General features: G+C 34.6%; 1 protein-coding gene across 1 annotated transcript in view; it reads left to right on the top strand.

Moving 5' to 3' along the window:
- The window catches only part of PIK3C2A (phosphatidylinositol-4-phosphate 3-kinase catalytic subunit type 2 alpha), a 102,713-nt gene extending 84,850 nt beyond the window's left edge, over positions 1–17,863 (top strand). Inside the window, exons 21-33 of the mRNA XM_068554606.1 lie at positions 855–947; positions 2,217–2,346; positions 4,735–4,871; positions 6,337–6,506; positions 7,274–7,430; positions 8,186–8,295; positions 9,737–9,944; positions 11,151–11,275; positions 12,194–12,311; positions 12,404–12,476; positions 12,811–12,920; positions 13,008–13,133; positions 14,788–17,863. Coding sequence (XP_068410707.1) covers positions 855–947; positions 2,217–2,346; positions 4,735–4,871; positions 6,337–6,506; positions 7,274–7,430; positions 8,186–8,295; positions 9,737–9,944; positions 11,151–11,275; positions 12,194–12,311; positions 12,404–12,476; positions 12,811–12,920; positions 13,008–13,133; positions 14,788–14,970 — 1,740 coding nt within the window. The 3' untranslated portion in view covers positions 14,971–17,863. The remainder of the gene's footprint in view (positions 1–854; positions 948–2,216; positions 2,347–4,734; positions 4,872–6,336; positions 6,507–7,273; positions 7,431–8,185; positions 8,296–9,736; positions 9,945–11,150; positions 11,276–12,193; positions 12,312–12,403; positions 12,477–12,810; positions 12,921–13,007; positions 13,134–14,787) is intronic.
- Positions 17,864–19,701: the final 1,838 nt, after the last annotated feature.

Raw genomic sequence — 19,701 nt, 5'->3', positions numbered from 1 at the left:
AAAAATAAAATAAATAAAATAAATAAATTTATGTTAAAAAAATATTGTATAAAAAAAAAGGCACCTGGAACAGTTCTTTGCTCAAGAAGATAAAAAGTTTTGGGAAGATGGAATTATATAGTTGCCTGAAAAATGGCAGAAGGTAGTGGAACAAAATGGTGAATGTGTTGTTCAAAAAGTTCTTGGTGAAAATGAAAAATGTGTCTTTTATCTTTACTTAAAAACCGAAGGAACTTTTGGCCAACTCAATATAAGAGTGGGTGCTTGAGCTGTATAATTATGTCACTGGAGGTGGGGTGGGGGGGGGTTACATTTACCCCTTGGATTTTGTTTGTTGTTTCCTTTAAATTGCTCTCGCTCTCTTAATTAGTTTTTTAGCCAGTTTAATTTTAATATTAGACTTGATCTTTGCTAATGAAATTGTTCAATTTAGTGTCACTATTTGATCCCATGGCTAATTATTAATTTTACTAGTACCATGAATAGAAGTAGAGATCTCATTCCAGATCATACTGATTTAGAGGAAAGATAAGCATATACAAAATTTTGTGCTTTGTTGAAGGATTATAACACTTTTAAAGTGTCATAATATTTCAAACTTTTAATGGTTTTTGTCTCAAGTTTTTAAGGTATTGCTTCTCTGCTTAGACAATGTGTTATGTTTAAGTTTCAAAAAGTATCTTTATATACCTCTTATCTGCCGGATAATCTAAGAAGCGGTTCACCTGCGTTATTTCATTTGCCCTAATTCAAAGGAAAAAGTGAAAGGAGAAATGCCTTGGACCAAAAAAAAATTTTTTTTAAGTTTTTATTTCTGTGTTATCATTCTAATGCTTAACCTATTGTATTTGTAGTCATGTTCCTTCTTCAGTTCTAATGCTGTGCCCCTGAAAGTCACAATGGTGAATGCTGATCCAATGGGGGAAGAAATTAACGTCATGTTTAAGGTAAGCAGAGTAAGGTAGTTTGTTTTTTGGTAATTAAAAAATTCTTTTCTCAAATTCCTTTTTCAAAATTGCAACAGTAATTTTGTTTATTTAGAATTTAATTAAATTGAATAACTATGTGAAAAATTATTACTGAGATAAACTGTTCCCAAATGGATTTGGTAATAAATGCAACTCTGGGCTAGAGCTGCTGTATATGGCCATGCTAGTTAAGTGTTAGTACATCATAGCTCTAGGTAATGCCTTTCACCTGGAGGTGAAATGGTATGCCCTGGAGAAGTGCAGGGCAATATTGCAAAACTATGAGAGGGGCACTCTTTTTGGAAACGTATAACTTACCTGTGGGAAGCAGCAGGAGTAGAGTACTTTAGAGTAATCTATTACCAAAGTTTTGTGTGTTGTGATCACAATTAGTATTATTTTTAAGAAAGAATGGAGAGTTTTAGTTAATTCAGTGAGTTCGTTTAGTGGAGGTTCATCAAGATAGCTTCTCTTGAACCACCTTTGATATGTATATAGCAAGTTCCCATATACTCAGATCTGGTTTTAGATTCCATTTTATTGTGTTGATGTATTTGCCTTTTCCTAAAACAGTATCATCTGTTTGAATACAGTAATTTTATATGTTGTAATATTTGTTAAGGCAAATCACCTCTTTTTTTCCATAATTTTCTTGGCCAGGCTCAAAAATGTGTTCATCATTATGTTTTAAACTTATTTTAACCAATTTAAAAAGAAAATGAAAACTTGATGTGATCCAGTTAGAATTCATTTGGGGAGAGCTAACTTTTTTTTAAGTAAACTTTTAATTTGAAATCATTGTAGATTGAAGTTTGCAGTTCACTGTAGTTCATTTTAAGAAATTACACAGAAATCCTGTATACCCTTTACTCAGTTTCCCCCAATGGTAACATCTTGCAAAACTGTTCTACAATATTGCAGTTAGGATGTTGACATTGATACAGTCAAGATATGAAATATTTCGATCAACACAAAGATCTTCCATATTGCCGTTTTAAAAAATTGAACATAATTCACATACCATAAAACCTAACCTTTTAAAGTGTACAAATCAGGAAACTGAGACATGAAGAGGTTAAGTAACTTTCTCTAGAATGCTGAAGAAGAATAAAAATGTGGTTCTGTTCATCTTATTCTTTACACTTTTCACTATTCCCTCCTCCCCACACGCCCCCCCCCTTTTATTATATGTAATCTATTAAGTCTTTTGGAAATGTACAAGTTTCATTTTGTTTCCCTGATTTCAAGGTTGGTGAAGATCTTCGGCAAGATATGTTAGCTTTACAAATGATAAAGATTATGGACAAGATCTGGCTTAAAGAAGGACTAGATCTGAGGATGGTAATTTTCAAATGTCTCTCAACTGGCAGAGATCGAGGTAAATATGTTAGCTATGTCTTATTTTTTTTCCTTGAATTTAGCTCAGTGTGTACCTGCTCTAAGGGTCCTGGTGCTGGTACACTGTGATCTCAGCCTTATCACTTTCCTTTTGTAGGTAAGGATGTGCAGACTTTATCTTGTCAAAATGAAATCAGGTCAGGGACTTCCCTGGTGGTGCAGTGGTTAAGATTCCAGGCTTCCACTGCAGGGGGCATAGGATACATCCCTCGTCGGGGAAGTTCCACGTGCCGCGCGGTATGTCCAAAAAAAGGGAAATCAAGTCAGTTTAAGAATTCTTGCTGGTTTTATATAGTAACTCAATGAGTAGCCCTAATAAATGCTTGCATGACAATAAGTTTTATAAGATGGAAGTCACTTTATCAAGCAAGATTCCTCATTCGTCAACAAGAGCCTACCATTTCACTGGATTAGTTTTCTGTCACTATACTTATTTCATATAGTTGAACTCTTCTTTCTTCTTATGGAATTCTATGTAACTTTGTAGGCAGTCAACTCCCTCTTTTTTTTATGTTGTTTCTAATGGTTGAGTGCTTATTTTGTGATTTGCCCTGTGCTAAAGCTTTTCACTCGTGTTATCTCCCTGTGTCCTTATTTTTCAAATGAAAAATCACATTCACATCCTCTGTGAAGTTTTTAACAAGCACCTTAGTCTATAGTAATCCTCCCTTCTCCAGACTCAGCAGTTGTCTTTAATACTTACCAGACATTGCGTCTTCTCTGCTGGATTGATTTTAAGTTCCCTCAGGGGATAGTAGTACTTTGTATATTTATGAACGTTTATCCACTGTTTTGTACACAGTAATTTCTACATGTGTATGTTTGATAATGAAATTAGAAATTTGTATGTATATTAAAAATTTGATTAAACATACTCATAGAATCAAGATGCAGGTATTCATTGAAAAAGGATGTCACTGTGAACTATAAACCAGATAATGTAACCAAAACAACATAAAGGATCCAAATGAGTTCACTCTGCCATGTGTGACCAGTCTACTAGGATTACAGCCTGACCGTGCATGCTTTCTTTTGGGATGGCCTGGAGGACTTGGCCTTCTTGGTTATTTCCAGTCCTTTCTTCAAAGCAGGCCTCTGTGTCTGTATCTCTTATTTTGATAACAGTGCATCTCCTTGATTTGTTAAAATATATAAAACTAATTTTTAAAATATATAAAAAATATATGCACATAGTAAAATATCCATATAGCATGTAATAGAATAAATTGGAATGTAAAACTTAGTTTTCTCCCACACGTCCTAGGCAGCCTGCTCCCAAAATATAACTGCTTACATAGCTTTCTGAGACTATTTTTTTATTCTTGTTTAAAAAATTTTTGGCCACACCACACGGCACACGGGATCTTAGTTCCCCAACCAGCGATTGAACCCGTGCCCCCTGCAATGGAAATGCAGAGTCCTAACCACTGGACCGCCAAGGAATTCCCTTTCTGAGACTATTTTGTATATATTTCCACGTGCATAATACTTTCTTTTAAACAAAAGGTACAGTTCTCTATGTGGATTTTGTCTTTAAAAACATATTTTTGAGATTTTTCTACATAAGCACAGCATTTACATTTCAGTAAGGAAGACAACCATGAGACTCAAACATATCACAAAGACAATCTTCATCTGTTCTTCCCTTTGAAAGGGCTTAATGTACTCTGAAACACTCTTATATTGCCCAAGTACGTGACTAGAGAAAGTTTTTTGTGCAAAATGGGACAGCATATATCTTGTAAGTAACTTAATTGGTGAGGTCAGTATTATCTAGTTTGCAATTAAAATTGTTACTTGTGTGGGTAGCACATGGATGTACAGACATAAAGTCTGAAATAGTCAAATTCAGTTTTATATCTTGGGTACTTCTGAAAATAAAAAATCATTTTGATTTTTCACATTTTCTAGCATGGGCTGCCAGAGTTGATTTTTTTTTTTTTTTTTTTTTAAGAAATTCACGTTCTTTTATTTATTTATTTATTCATTCATGACTGTGTTGAGTCTTCGTTTCCGTGCGAGGGCTTTCTCTAGTTGCGGCAAGTGGGGACCACTCTTCACCGCGGTGCGTGGGCCTCTCACCATCGCGGCCTCTCCCGCTGCGGAGCACAGGCTCCAGACGCGCAGGCTCAGCAATTGTGGCCCACGGGCCCAGTTGCTCCGTGGCACGTGGGATCTTCCCAGACCAGGGCTCGAACCCGTGTCCCCTGCATTGGCAGGCAGACTCTCAACCACTGCACCACCAGGGAAGCCCAGAGTTGATTTTTTTAAAAATGATGATTGTTAGCTGGTATCTTATGTCAAACATCAAAAGCTATAAATTTGGGGGGGAGACATTTTCACATATCTTAATGTTTTGTTGTTAAAGGCATGGTGGAGCTAGTTCCTGCTTCAGATACCCTCAGGAAAATCCAGGTGGAATATGGTGTGACTGGGTCCTTTAAAGATAAACCACTTGCAGAGTGGCTGAGGAAATACAATCCCTCTGAAGAGGAATATGAAAAGGTGATTAGCTAGTCTCTGTATTCTAAATTACTGTCAAAAATGTGTTACATAGGTCTTAGGTGCTTTCATTTCCCAGCTCTGGTGTGACTAGTCATTTAGTTTAAGTTGTGAAAACAGTATTTTTCTAAGTTTTAATGAGATCCTAGTTTATGTCAAATCATTAATATATCGTATTTACAGATAGATACGTACAAATGCTACCTGTTGACCTATGAAAGTAAAGTGGAGGAATTTTGTTCTTTGTTGGTCTTTTACACTATTTAAGAGCTGTCCCTTTTCTTAATTCTTTGTGGTTTGGGGAAAGAAGCTAATATTTGTTTACAGTAATATTGGCTCTGTGATTCTGAATAAGTTATTTGACCCAAAATAATTGTCAAGTAACATACTTTGAATGGCTTTCATGCACTTGGCTCTTCTGTGTGCTCTGCTAAGTAAGAGGGAGTATAACATAGTGGAATCTCATTGCCTGGGTTTGAATCTTGGCTCTGCCACTTAACAATGATGTGATCTTGGGCAAATAATCTCTGTTTTTGTTTCTCTCATACGTAAAATAGCAGTAATAATAGTATTTACATCATTGTTTTGTTGTGGCATTTTAAATGAGTTTAATATGTACATACCCACAGACATATACTCTGGTGTGTGTGTAGAGAGAGACTAGTGCAATGCCTGGTTTTGTGATAAGTGCTGTGTAAACATATGCTGTTATCGTCATCATCATCATCACCACTAAAGATTTCTAGGGGCTTATGGAATAAAATTAATCACATGGACCTGTAGAGCCATATGACTGTTCCGTTCAGAAATGTAGTATCTTGAGAATAAACTAAATGCATGTGCTTTAGTATTTGCTTTACAAAGACTCATTGTATGCAACTTGTATCCTTCTGTGTGATATTATATTATTAATTTAATCCCCAGGACAGGCAGGACTAAAGTGAAAGAAGGTCTTCCAGCTTTGAGAAACTTGCAGATGACACATAAGGAGTCACTAAATGGACAACAAGACACATTCATTATATTATTGGATGTTTAAAGATACAAGCTTTCTTGCTTTACACATGCCATTCCTACAAGCCAAAAAAGGGGGAAAAAATATTCCTTTATTTAGATTAATCTTTGTCCCAATGTTACCACTTGTGGTAAGCAGCAGAGCCTGTGAAGAGCAGGGTTCCACAAACATGATGCTTAAAAGACGTTCAAAGGCAGAGTGTACCCTAAGTAGGGACTGACAGGATCTCTACCTGTTGAAAGACAAAAGCTAGAGAGAAGGGGCAATGACCACCTTTAGAAGGGTGTTTGCTTTTGAAAAACTGGCTTCTGCTACCATAACCCAGTTTACAAGCTATTGAGAAAGTGGTTTATAATAGTGTTTTCAACGAGTGATAAATTACTTTAATCTTTGTTACCCTGCCTCCTTTAAAAATAATCTTTTTCCTAAGATAATTTTGTATCTTTATTATAGGCTTCTGAGAATTTTATCTATTCTTGTGCTGGATGCTGTGTAGCCACCTATGTTTTAGGTATCTGTGATCGACACAATGACAATATAATGCTTCGAAGCACAGGACACATGTTTCACATTGACTTTGGAAAGTTTTTGGGCCACGCACAGATGTTTGGTAGCTTCAAAAGGTACTAATATTGTTATTATTGCTAAAGAAAATAGAGGCACTTCCTATTTCACAAGTTAATGTCCCCAAGTATTACATATAAAATAAGCTACAAGGATATACGACACAGGGAATATAGCCAGTTTTATAACTATAAATGGAGTATAATCTTTAAAAATTGTGAATCACTATATTATACATGAAACATATAATATTGTATATCAACTACAATTTTAAAAAATCAACTTCAAAAAAAACCAAGTTAATGCCCCAAACTTTGCTTTTTTTCTTGCTGTTCTTTGCCTTGTAGCTTCCTTTGAGTGTAACTAGGGTTGAAAAAGCCTCTAAAAGATGACTTTACCATGTAGCAGAAAGAATGAGTGTGTGTGTGTAACCTTTGAAATGAGTTAAGGTGTATTTTATTTTATCTAGTTAGTGGTACCTATTAGACATGTTCCCATTTATATAATGGCAACGAGTACAAATTTTTTCTCTACATTTGTTTGTAACTAATATTTGATCTCTTTTTGGCTGTGGGTGGATTGATAAATATCACCTTGGAAATATCATATATAAATTCTACCTAAATAATGAGATTATATGATGGCTTTCCTGGGGAAATGTGAATTTTTAAGAATTATGCAAATTCAGAACTGCCTGATACTAAGTTACCCACTTAGAGACTGCTATGGCTCAGATAGCTTTAGTTCAATAGCCATGTAATAGCAATAGCACTTATTTGAATATCTTCTGTAAATAATATTTTGTATGTACTTTCTTTTTAAATAGGGATCGGGCTCCTTTTGTGCTGACCTCTGATATGGCGTATGTCATTAATGGGGGTGAAAAACCCACCATTCGTTTCCAGTTGTTTGTGGACCTCTGCTGTCAAGCCTACAACTTGATAAGAAAGCAAACAAACCTCTTTCTTAACCTTCTTTCACTGGTAACTCTGTTCTTCACAAGCATTTAATTTTATATTAATGCTTCTGTGTTTCAGTATCTAAAAATAGATATTTTGTGATTTTTTGGACTATATATATAATTTATTGTAGTTTCAAGTGTCATATTATTACCGAAATATTGTAGTTTCAAGTGTCATATTATTACCGAAATATTGTAGTTTCAAGTGTCATATTATTACCGAAATATTTTAAAATTGCTGCCATGTGAAATATGCCAGGCACCATTTATATAAAATTTTAAAAAAAGTCACTAGAGTGGGTACCCTGGGGATGAGCAGTAATAGTAACTGGAAGGGACCCTGAGAGTATCATCTGGGATGCTGGTAAATGCTTTATGTCTTAATCTGGATGTGTTCAAATTTTGGACGTTCATTAAGCTGTGCTTTTTAGATTTCGGTGCTTTTCTGGTTGTATATTAAGTAAAAACAAACCAAAAAAAACCCCTATGATTATTGTGACTGAAATTGATGTAGAAACAGAGGACTACACAAAAGACCTGGATTTCACAGCGTTTATTCCATAAACTGGCTATGACTTGCAACAATTGATCTCCTTGGCCAAGATTTTTCTTATTTATGAGAGAATCACTTAGTCCCTGAAACACTAACAAACTCTTCAAAACTGTGATTGTTTTGGTTTGTTTGCTTTATTTCTGATTACTTGGCCAGCTTTTAGGGAGGGGTGAGGAACAGACTTTTAAAAAATTTAACTCACAAACCTTTTATCCTTTCTAAAGATGATTCCTTCAGGGTTACCAGAACTTACAAGTATTCAAGATTTGAAATATGTTAGAGATGCACTTCAACCCCAAACTACAGATGCAGAAGCTACAATTTTCTTTACTAGGTAAGGTATATTTAAGTATATTAGAGAAGGCACACACTGTTTAACCTTGATTTGTTTTCCTTAGTTTAAACAAATGCTATATATCAAAATTCTGATTTATAGGAAAAAACTGTGATTCACAGTACTAGCAAATAGGTTTATCAAAAGTTTATTTACTGAATAAATGTGAAGCATCGGCAACAGCACTTTAAAAAATACATTTATTTCAGGAATTCCCTGGAAGTCCAGTGGTTAGGACTCGGCGCTTTCACCACAGTGGCCTGGGTTCAATCCCTGGTTGGGGAACTAAAATTCAGCAAGCCGTGTGGCGTGGCCAAAAAAAAAAAAATTTACTTCTCTCAAAATATGATCTCAAGTTTTATTTAGTATATGATTTCAATTCTAAACATCCCATTTATGAATCATTTCTGCAATACATATTTTCTACAGTATCACATACAAGGTTTTTTTCTAAAATGATCTCTCTACTAATGTATTTTTCAGGATTCTGCCATAACAATTTTCATGGATACCATAAGTGCTTAAAACAGTGAACTCTGGGACACTGCTGTAGTAAATTGTTGTTATATGATGTAGTACTTGAAACACATGTACCAATGAGTGGCATTTGAACTTGTGATTATTACTTTAGAAGCAGATCTTCCTGGCAAATATGTTCTAAAGGTCTGGTGACCAGGTTGGTCACAGACTAGTGGTACCACCTCATTAAATGCCACAGCAGGGAGGAGCACATGAGCTCATATTCTTTTCTTTCCTTTTTCTCTTGCCTTCTTCCTCTCAGTGGAGAAGAGGTAGAAAACACTGGACTGGACTTCCCTAGTCTCAAGAGTCTGGGCTGAATTGAATTGAAGGAAGCTGACTTTTATATAGCCTTCCAAACTAATCCTGGTAATTTAGGTATTGATGGGTTTTGTTTTGTTTTTCGAGATTTGTTGGCTCCCCTGGGCAAAACTATAAAGCAGGCATGTAAGTATTAGTCGGCTTGACCTGCCATAACAATACACCATAAACAAGGTGGCTTAAACAAAGGAAATTAGTCTTCTCATTGCTCTGGAGGCTGGGAAGTCCAAGATCAAGGTGCCAGCCTATTTGCTTCCTGGTGAGGGCTCAAGCTTGAAGATGAAGGAGGGAGAAGAAAAAGGAGGAAGAAAGTCATTCTTATAAGGACACTAACTCCATAAAGGCCCTGTGGGGTTGGGGCTTTAACATTTGAATTTTGGGGGACACAAACATTCAGTCCCATAGCAAGGCAAAAACCTTTGTGTGAGGTTCCCTGACCTTTACTTTTTGACTCTCTTTTTGATTCTCACTCCTTGACAAAGTGAGAATCTACTCAATATTTTTAAATGAATAAAAGTGTTTTTCATCTTTTATTGTTAAAATAATTGAGAATGTTTTCTTATGAACTTTAATGTTAACACATTGTCTGATTATCTCGTAGGCTGATTGAATCAAGTTTGGGAAGCATTGCCACAAAGTTTAACTTCTTCATTCACAACCTTGCTCAGTTGCGTTTTTCTGGTCTTCCTTCCAATGATGAGCCCATCCTTTCATTTTCACCCAAAACATACTCCTTTAGACAAGATGGTCGAATCAAAGAAGTCTCTGTTTTCACTTACCATAAGAAGTACAACCCAGATAAACATTATGTAAGTTTGGTTCTGTATCTGTAGAGACTCATGCGTGCATTATTTTTGTCCTTTCCTACTTCCTTCACTGACTCTGCTAAAGTTCAAGCATTTGTTCTTTTCATACTTCTTTCTTCCATGGATGGTCCAAAAATTAGTAAGTATACTTGGAGCATCCCTAATTGTTTTTTGGTGTTTATTTCTTGGTAAATTTGCTCCAGAATCATGAAGGACAAATGATACTCTTCTTTTCAGAGACAAGACTGAAAGGGTGGTGCTATTTTGCTTTTCTCCTTCCTTATCTTCAATTTGTTTTTAATTTCAAAGGTAAACTAAACCTTGCTCAGTGTAACAAACTCAACCAATATAGAAGCATGTAAAGTAAAAATCTAAGTTCTCATTCCACTCTCCAGGGATGATTATAAAACATGCACATAAAGTTGGGTTTTTTGAACAAAAACAGGATCTTTAGTGTGCTTCCCCCCCCCCCCAATAGTATAGCATTATCATCTTTTTTGCTGTTATTTTTGTGCTAATATTTTTGTTGGATAACTTTATAGCACCGTCAGCCTTTAAATTTTTGACAAATTGATAGATTTTAAAAGTGACTTCACTATTTTGATTTTTACCTATTCTTAGTAAATTTTTATATGTTTACTGGGTATTTTAGGATACGATTTAACTGAATAGTCCATTCTTTCCCCCCAATGATTTATAATGCCACCTTTAAATATAGTAAGTTTCTATCCCTGAATTTATTTCTGGTCTTCTGTAGATATATCTGACTCTCTGTGCACCAGCATTTTACTCTTTAAAGTACTTTATATTGATAGTTTAAATATATCCAGTAAGACAGGTTTTCCCCCATCTCCCAGTCACCCTAAGTTTTGCCTTCTCATTTGCTCTCCTAAATGAATTAACTTGCTAATATTTTCACTGAAAATGCACTACACTTATAAATTTGGAAGGACATTTATATTTAACCCTAGAAATAGAATGACTTTCACATTCCAGTTCTTATTTATTTAGACAATAGTTAAGGTTACTCTTAGAATGTAGTTAGGTATGCTATAAATACCTTGACTTTTATATTTGCTGTTTCCTATTGGTGACATATATATTGCAAAGTGAAAAGCACTTGGTACATATAATGGTCAAGCTGAAAATTTTCTATCAAGAAAGGTTATATTATAAATCTAATGTGTTAGGGGTGTGATTTCTTTTCAGATTTACGTAGTCCGAATTTTGAGGGAAGGACAGCTTGAGCCATCATTTGTGTTCCGGACATTTGACGAGTTTCAGGAACTTCACAATAAGCTCAGTATTATTTTTCCACTTTGGAAGTTACCAGGGTATGTTCTCATCCTTGTACATTAATCTTGTTTTATAGGAAACAATTTCTTTATTACCAAGTATAGGTCAAAAGCTTTGTGTTAAGTTAGTGTAAGATACTGTACTATGGACCATGTGCAGCTAATTTTCCTTTGTATCACAAGAGCCTGACACAGTACTAGACATAAACAAGGAACTAAGTTTTTCTTGAATGAATGATTAAGATCTTAAAATATGGGATTTTCTAGCTTTCTAAATCACTGCAGGAATAATCTATTACGGCCATATTGAGCTCCTCTGAAAAACAATAAACTGAGGCACTGATCACTCATCAAAATGTTAGTGTTTAGTTTTGTATTTGATACCCTTTGGAAACCTTCAATTTTTAAGGTAGCTAATGACCAGTAGATGTCCTGTGTTGAATTGCTCCCATTCTTCTCAAGATTAGATTTCGAAAATAAGGAGGCAGCAAAGTGGGTATCAGAGTTTATTTCCATGTGCAGTCTCATTTTTTCACTGCCACCAAAATAAGCAGAGTTATAAGCAAGATGAACTTGATTTGAGCCCTATGGCATTTGTGGATTTTACTGGTATCAATAATAGCTATGGCTGATTGAATAATGATTATTTTGGAGGATAAGATCTGCAAATTTGTGAATGATTAATCTTGAGTAGAAATAAGTAGGAAATAAGTAATAAATATGCATATTAGCAAAGCAATGTACGTTTTGTACCAAGGTCATAAAAGGATAATATATACTTGGACTGTTTCATCTCTAGTACTTGGAAAAGAAATCCAAAAATTACTTTATAGTGAATTAAGACTCCACTTTGTATTTAAGTGTATAAAAGAATATTTCTAAATATTATACTTGATTCTATAAATACTCCCAGATGAAATAATTTAAATTCCACTCCTTTTTGTTTTTCTTTTGTAGCTTTCCTAATAGGATGGTTCTAGGGAGAACACACATAAAAGATGTAGCAGCCAAAAGAAAAATTGAGTTAAACAGTTATTTACAGAGTTTGATGAGTGCTTCAACAGATGTAGCAGAGGTGACTATCCTAACTGAAAAATAATAACATACTTTTTTCTGTGCTGCATAATATTTAAATTAATGAGTCTTTTTTTTCCTCTTCCACCTTAGTGTGATCTTGTTTGTACCTTTTTCCACCCTTTACTTCGTGATGAGAAAGCTGAAGGAGTAGCTAGGTCTGCTGGTGAGAATATTTTTCTCTTTATTGATAATTCATGACTTCCCATGACCTGCAAGTCTGTAACTTCTCGATGGATGTGGTAGAGTGACAGTGGGGTTACTATCTGTAAACAGTGAGAATGAGAGGAGGTTATTCTTTCTAAGCCAGTCGATTTCTGGATAAACGTAATTTTCCTAATGGTGTGTGATTACTAAAGAAGTGTGTATCAATGGCCTACCAGGTTCTTACCTTTATTTCTCCAACATGTGATGGTCCTGGAATTAGAGCAAAAACTTTTGTTGCAGCTTGAACCACTGCAAGCAACATAAAATAAAGATGAACATATTTATATTTTCAGATGCAGGTTCCTTCAGTCCTACTCCAGGCCAAATAGGAGGAGCAGTGAAATTATCTGTCTCTTACCGAAATGGCACTCTTTTCATCATGGTGATGCACATCAAAGATCTTGTGAGTGATTACAAATAATGATGATTGTAGAGGAAACCTATACCTTGGTAGGAAACATTACTGTTAAGGGAATGCTTTTCTTTATAGGTTACTGAAGATGGGGCTGACCCAAATCCATATGTCAAGACTTACCTACTTCCAGATACCCACAAAACATCCAAACGTAAAACCAAAATTTCACGAAAAACTAGGAATCCGACATTCAATGAAATGGTAAGTTAAAATCATTTCTAAAAATTTCCTGGATTTGTTGTTTTGAGATTTTTAATTTTAAACACTTAAAATTTTTTAGCTGTCAGTAGCTGAACTATTTATTGTACTAGTAAGGCAAACCACTAGCAGTCCAATGGTATTTAACAAAATGATGCAGAATTGAACCTTTGATCACAGATCCTTAGGCTTTAAAAAGATCTTAGGGGCCATTATTCAACTACCCTTCTAGTGCTTAAACCCTTTCAAAAAGTGGATGTCTAATCTGTGCTGAATACTTCCAGGCCATCCAGTTTGCTTTGGCATCTCCAACTCTTAGATCATTTTCTTTACTGAGCTGAAATCTTCACTCCCTCTAGTTTGCACCTGTATGTCTCAGTTGTACCTCTTGGAACCACACAGAAATGCTCTGTTCTTCCTTCTACATGGCAGCCCTTGAGATAACTGAAGTTCAAATGCCCTTCCTCTTTATTCTGTTGAAACATCTTCAGGACCTTCACCTTGGTTTGATAGGAGGTAGTTTCAAAATCATCCTCCTTCTAATTTGTCTTAGTCTGTCAACAGCCCTCGTAAAATAGAGTGACCTGAACTGAAAGCAGTAAGCGAAACATCAGCTGGACAGTGGGGAGCAGAACTGTGACTTTGCTGAGCCCCTCATGGTCAGCTTATGAATTTACTAATCTATTAAAATGCGCTAACCCTTAGTCAACTACTGGTTTGGGATAATAACCACATTATTTGTGTACATTAACATTATATCCACACAAAAATGTCTGGATAGAGATTTGGAAGCAAATAATTCTGAAGTTTCATCAAGGTTATAAATTTATTAAAACCACAGAATACCCTTTCAGCCCTTTTTAAAAGCATATAAAATGTTTGGAGATGACCAATTGGTATTATTCTCAAAAAGTAGTATTGGCTTTTCTTCTAGTGTTATACTTTCAAGAAACTGAAATGTGGTCATTTTTTTAGTTCTTTTAGTCAAACAGTGAGAACTAGATTAAGGAGATGTTGCTCAGAAGTTATGGTGAGGCTTTCTTGAAAAGAAAAAAAATGTGTTGCATGCGGTGTTTGAAAGAGAATAACCTTACAACACTCCAGATTTGCTATAAACTACATTTGTAGTTGGTGATTTTGCACTGAATTATGGATAATCAGAAATTATCACTTCATGGTATATAAAATCCAACAGAATAAAGACAACAAAAGGAAATTTTAATCCCTCACTTTTTGTAAAATAGTTACACTATCCCAACTTGCTTCCTTCTACTCTCTTTTTCTTCCATTCTCTTTCTTCCATTTCTCTTTTAAAGGTGATCTATTAATTATCTTAAGGCAGGCTGCCATGTAATTTCCCTTCCCCATACCTCCATTTCAGAAAAACCATGTTTTTAGTTTTTAGCTAATAATAATTTTCTGCTTTGTGCATTCCTGTCAGACACTCAGAGGAATGATAATACAATCCAAGACTCCTGAAATACAAAATGTGCATCTAAAGTATGAGACATATTCTACCAGATATGTCATAATCAATGTCATTAGTTGTAGTCACTCTTTGACTAATAATCTCACTTATGTTTTTACGTAAAATAATCCTAGAAACCAGACAAATAAATAATTTGTAATCTGCTGTTTCTTTTTGCCTTTGCTATAGCTTGTGTACAGTGGATATAGCAAAGAAACCCTAAGACAGAGAGAACTTCAGCTAAGTGTACTCAGTGCAGAATCTCTGCGGGAGAATTTTTTCTTGGGTGGAATAACCCTGCCTTTGAAAGATTTCAACTTGAGCAAAGAGACAGTTAAGTGGTATCAGCTGACTGCAGCAACCTATTTGTAAGCTAGTGAATTTCTGAGCTTTGGAAGCAAGAATAGTTATAAACCTGTGCAGACACACGTGAACTTTGTATAATATTTTTATACTGGACAGAAATTATAAAGTAAATGTACTTGCTGCATTTCAACACATCTGTTGGACCAACAGTTACTTAACTTTTATGAATTTGTTGACTCCATTGCTGTTTTAAAGTCATTGTATAGAATGCTGTAAATCCTAAACTTAATATATAATAAGTCCTGAAAAAGACTTTGAGTTGGTGAAGGAGTTAATCCTTTCTTGAGTAATTCAGAGTAATATGTGGTCTGATAGTATTGTCAGTTCAACCATCTATTTTGCATTGTTTCTTACACAGACATAGCATGTTTGTTTTCCTGTTTTGCACCTTTTACAGCCTTTACCACTGTGTATGTTCACAAACACCAAAGGAGAGGAAAGGTGCAGGATGTTACCATAAAATGCAGCTGCTATTCACAGGGCTGAAAAGCAAAGCACAAATAATAAATAGTTATGTTAAGAACTACTACGTAGTTTATAGAAGTAGGGGAAAATAACATTGCTTTTTATTATTCATGTCTTTAAAACCTTTTTCAGAATAAGTGCCAATCACTGAAGTTGTAAATAATGGTGCCTTAACTTCATATGCTTCTCTGGCACTTCATTCTGAGTTTTTTCCTGACTTAATAGTAAGTAGTTTTCACTCCCTTTTTACTAAAGACAAGAAATTATGTAAATTTACTAATGCTTTTCCCACAGATAGATCATTTTCTGTACTTCAGATGTGTGACTTATTAGTTATTTAAACATCAGCCATTTGTTTTATGTTTTTGTTGCCCACTAACTGAATGAGATTCATCAACGTAGATGTACACTATATTCCATCATTCCATTATAATCCTACATTTATTCCCAGGAGGGTGAACTGAAGTTTGGTAATTTTACCTCCATATATCTATACTCCACTCCCTCATTAAACGAGAGAAAATATTCCCTCAAGTGTCCATTCCTGTTCGGTAGAAGAACTCCACGAGTAGGGCAGACTCTTCACAAGAGGCCCAGGACAAGAACTCTAGGGTACAGAGTAAATTTTAATGTAGACCTTTATGGCACAGTTTGTCTCGTACACTGTCTTACTTACCTTTGTAAACATTTTACATTCGCATGAATTACTTTCCTTAATATAATGAGATTTAGAATCATAAGGGACACGACTGAAATCATTCTATAGTAACCATTAAGAACAGGGTTCACTTTTATTAGTTATTCAACTTCACACATAATTTTGTGTTTAGTTTGGATAAATAGGTATATATAATATTAATTCTCATGGCTAGAATAGGAATTCACTTTTAAGTGGTAAGAGACTGTAGCAATCTAGTTGCTGTGAGAAAACTCACAAAACATTGAATGAAAAATACCAAGAAAGGAAGGACAATCTCCGATTCAGTTGCCCAGAACAGAATTTTTATAAACTGTGCAAATGTTTAATGTAAATGGTGATACGTGCAGAGCAGACAAAGAAGAGTTGAGAATGTATCAGTGGGACAGGTTAAAAAAAAAACTTGAAATTTTTGGTGCCTAACACTAATGGTCCACTTGTAGGAAACCCCGTATGATATATGAATGTCTTTTTTTTATATTAAAATGTGTTGTCTATTTAATAAGTTAATTAAAAGGCAGATCAAAACACCGCTGTTTATTTGCTTTTTCCACATACAGTTAACATTTCCTTAAAGTGTGTAAGTAGCTTTGCAAATGTGAAGAAGTACTAGATATTTTCACTTGTTTTTAAGACCTAATTCCATTCCATGAATTGTCACTTAGCCACTGTAAAAAAAAAAAAGAAAGAAAAAAAAGTACTGTCTTGGTAAAAGGTCACTGTTACTTGGACTCAGTGTATACTGCCTGTTTGCAATCTGTTATAGCAGTGTCTTTTATACAAATAGTAGAGCTAGAAAATGTGATGTCACTTTTCAATTACAAGAAATATGGATTTTTTATCCAAAAATGTATATTACACACTCCGTATAGTTAACCAGAGTTCAAAACAAGTGGTAATCTTTCTCTTAATTTAACTCATTATGTGCCTTCTTTGGTCATTAAAAAAACACACATACGTTAAATATATTTTAAATATAAGTTATTTCTTTGTGAACGCTAATCATCAGCCCTTACCAAAAACAAACAAACAAAAAATGACAGAGGCGCCTCTTTGCACTACTTACTATCAATAAATTTTTAAATGTTTTTTTAAACATTTTTTTAAAGCTTGCATTAAAGTAAATCTGAAACAAAAGTTTAAACAAACTAGCCAAGACACTAATTTTTATGTATAATCACAGTGTTTTATACCTATCTTTACTGAATAAAAATAGTTATGCTTAAGTCGTACACCAAAAGAATTTTTTCCCCTTGCAGTGTTTTGCGATTTGAAAATAATGGTTTACTCAAAGAACCTTTTATTTTCTCTACTGAGGAACCCAATGTAGAACTTGCACTGATGTTTTTATTACTGCCTTTATAAGAATCTGTAGGTATCTAAATGTTAAGGCATGTATGATCTTTGATAAAGTATTCTTTTATCTTTTCAAATTAATGTTGTGTAAAAGTTTCAATATCTTGCCTTAAATTGGTTGACTGTTCTTTCTAGGATTCATGTGGCATTTAGAAAAGAAAACATTAAATTTGATACTTAGACTTCAGATCAAAAAGGAATCAAGCCCTACTACCATAATCCATGGATTTACTTATATGCTGTTTGACTAGCAATGCAAATATGAATAAATATGGCAGTTAGTCTCATCTATAAGAACCAAATACTTTAATTATGTTAAGGTAGTTAATAAAGATGTATAATATTTTTATTAATACCTTGAATATATTCAGTGGATTGAATGTGACTTCATAACTATACTACAATTGTATTAAAATATTTCTGGAACAAAGGAACTCTGCTATCATTTCTTTTTTTTTTTTTAAGATTTTTTTTGATGTGGACCATTTTTAAAGTCTTTATGGAATTTGCTACATTATTGCTTCTGTTTTATGTTTTGGTTTTTTGGCCACGAGGCATGTGGGATCTTGGCTCCCTGACCAGGGATCAAACCCGCACCCCCTGCATTGGAAGGCAAAGTCTTAACCACTGGACCACCAGGGAAGTCCCCATGCTATGATTTCTTTCCTCATCCACATATTAACATTTTTGGTTCCAAACTTTGATATGAGCTCACTGTTGCTGTTCTTTGCATCCAACCCAGGAGTTTATTAGATTCAGATAATCCTGAATTTCAGAACTGGCCTGTGATCTGCCCCTAAAAATGTCCAAATAGAGTGTCTGACTTCTAAGTGGGGTTCTTGGAAGGTCTGGATTGCCACTTTGTTAGAGCCCCATCACCATTTCATAGAAGTGAAACGCTTCTGTGAGTATGGTCCCTGGCCTTTGGTAATTTACTTAAATATTAAGTATGTCTATAACATGGCTATTACTATACTATCTTCAGAACAGAGAATGTAGATTCTTAATACCATACCTCCATCCTGGAATGATACCAGTGAGGTTGTGGTTCTCTGATCCTAGAGATAACATGTAAAAGGGCCAGAGACCATGAAAGAGCAATAACTTAATTAGAGCCAGTTTCTTTGGTTGATAAACTCAGTTTGTGTCAGAAACAAAACAACTTTATTTTACCCTTACTGTTTTGAAACACTTTATCACGCAAATTTTAGACAAAGTTAGACAACAGTATAATGAACTCCATGAATGAATCCTGTCATACACCTTCAACAATTATTACCTTAGGGCTAATCTTGTCTGATCTATATTAATGAGGATGTGCCTAGGTGTAGATATCTTTATTTTTTTCTATTTAGGATTCTTAAATCTATGGATCAGTAACTAACTTTCTTCAGTTCTGAATAATTTATTATGACTTCTTTTCCAATTCACTACTTCTCTCTTCAACTGTTGAACCCATTCATTGAGTTTTTAATTTGGGTTATTGTATTTTCCACTTCTGTTTGGGGTTTTTTTTGTTTATTTGAATCATGATCCAGAAAAGACACAAGACTGCCAGGATCAATGTGGAAAGAATAGTTCTTTTTCAACAAATGGGGCTGAGACAATTAGATAACCACATGCAAAAAAGTGAAGTAGGACTCTTACAACATATACAAAAATTAATTCAATATGGATCAAAGACCTAAACAAATTATAAAACTCTTAGAAGAAAACATAGGTGTACATCTTTGTAACCTAGAATTAGACAGGGTTTCTTAAGTATGTCACAAAAAGCACAAGCAACAAAAGAAAAATAGATTGGTTTTCATCAAAATTAAAAACTGTTCATCAAGGACACTATTAATAAAGTAAAAAGACAACTCACAGAATGGGAGAGAATATTCACATATACCTGATAAGGACCTGGTATCTGGAATACATAAAGCACTCTTAAATTTCAAGAGAAAGCAAACTCAATTTTTAAATGAGCAAAGGACTTTTGAACAGACGTTCCTCCAGAATGGCCGACAATCACATGAAAAGATGCTCAATATCTCAGTCATTAGGGAAATACAAAACTACATTGAGATACCAATTCACACCCACTAGGATGGCTAGAATTTTAAAAAGTGTTTGTGAGGATGTGGAGAAATTGGTGCCCTCATACACTGCTGGTAGGAATGTAAAATGGTGCCAGCTGCTGTGGAAAACACTGGCAGTTCTCAAAAAGTTAAACA

This window comes from Eschrichtius robustus, chromosome 11, assembly GCF_028021215.1.
Source record: "Eschrichtius robustus isolate mEscRob2 chromosome 11, mEscRob2.pri, whole genome shotgun sequence".
In the NCBI taxonomy this organism is placed as follows: domain Eukaryota; kingdom Metazoa; phylum Chordata; class Mammalia; order Artiodactyla; family Eschrichtiidae; genus Eschrichtius; species Eschrichtius robustus.
Note: the sequence above shows the minus strand (reverse complement) of the source record. Positions and strands in the feature narration are given on the sequence as shown.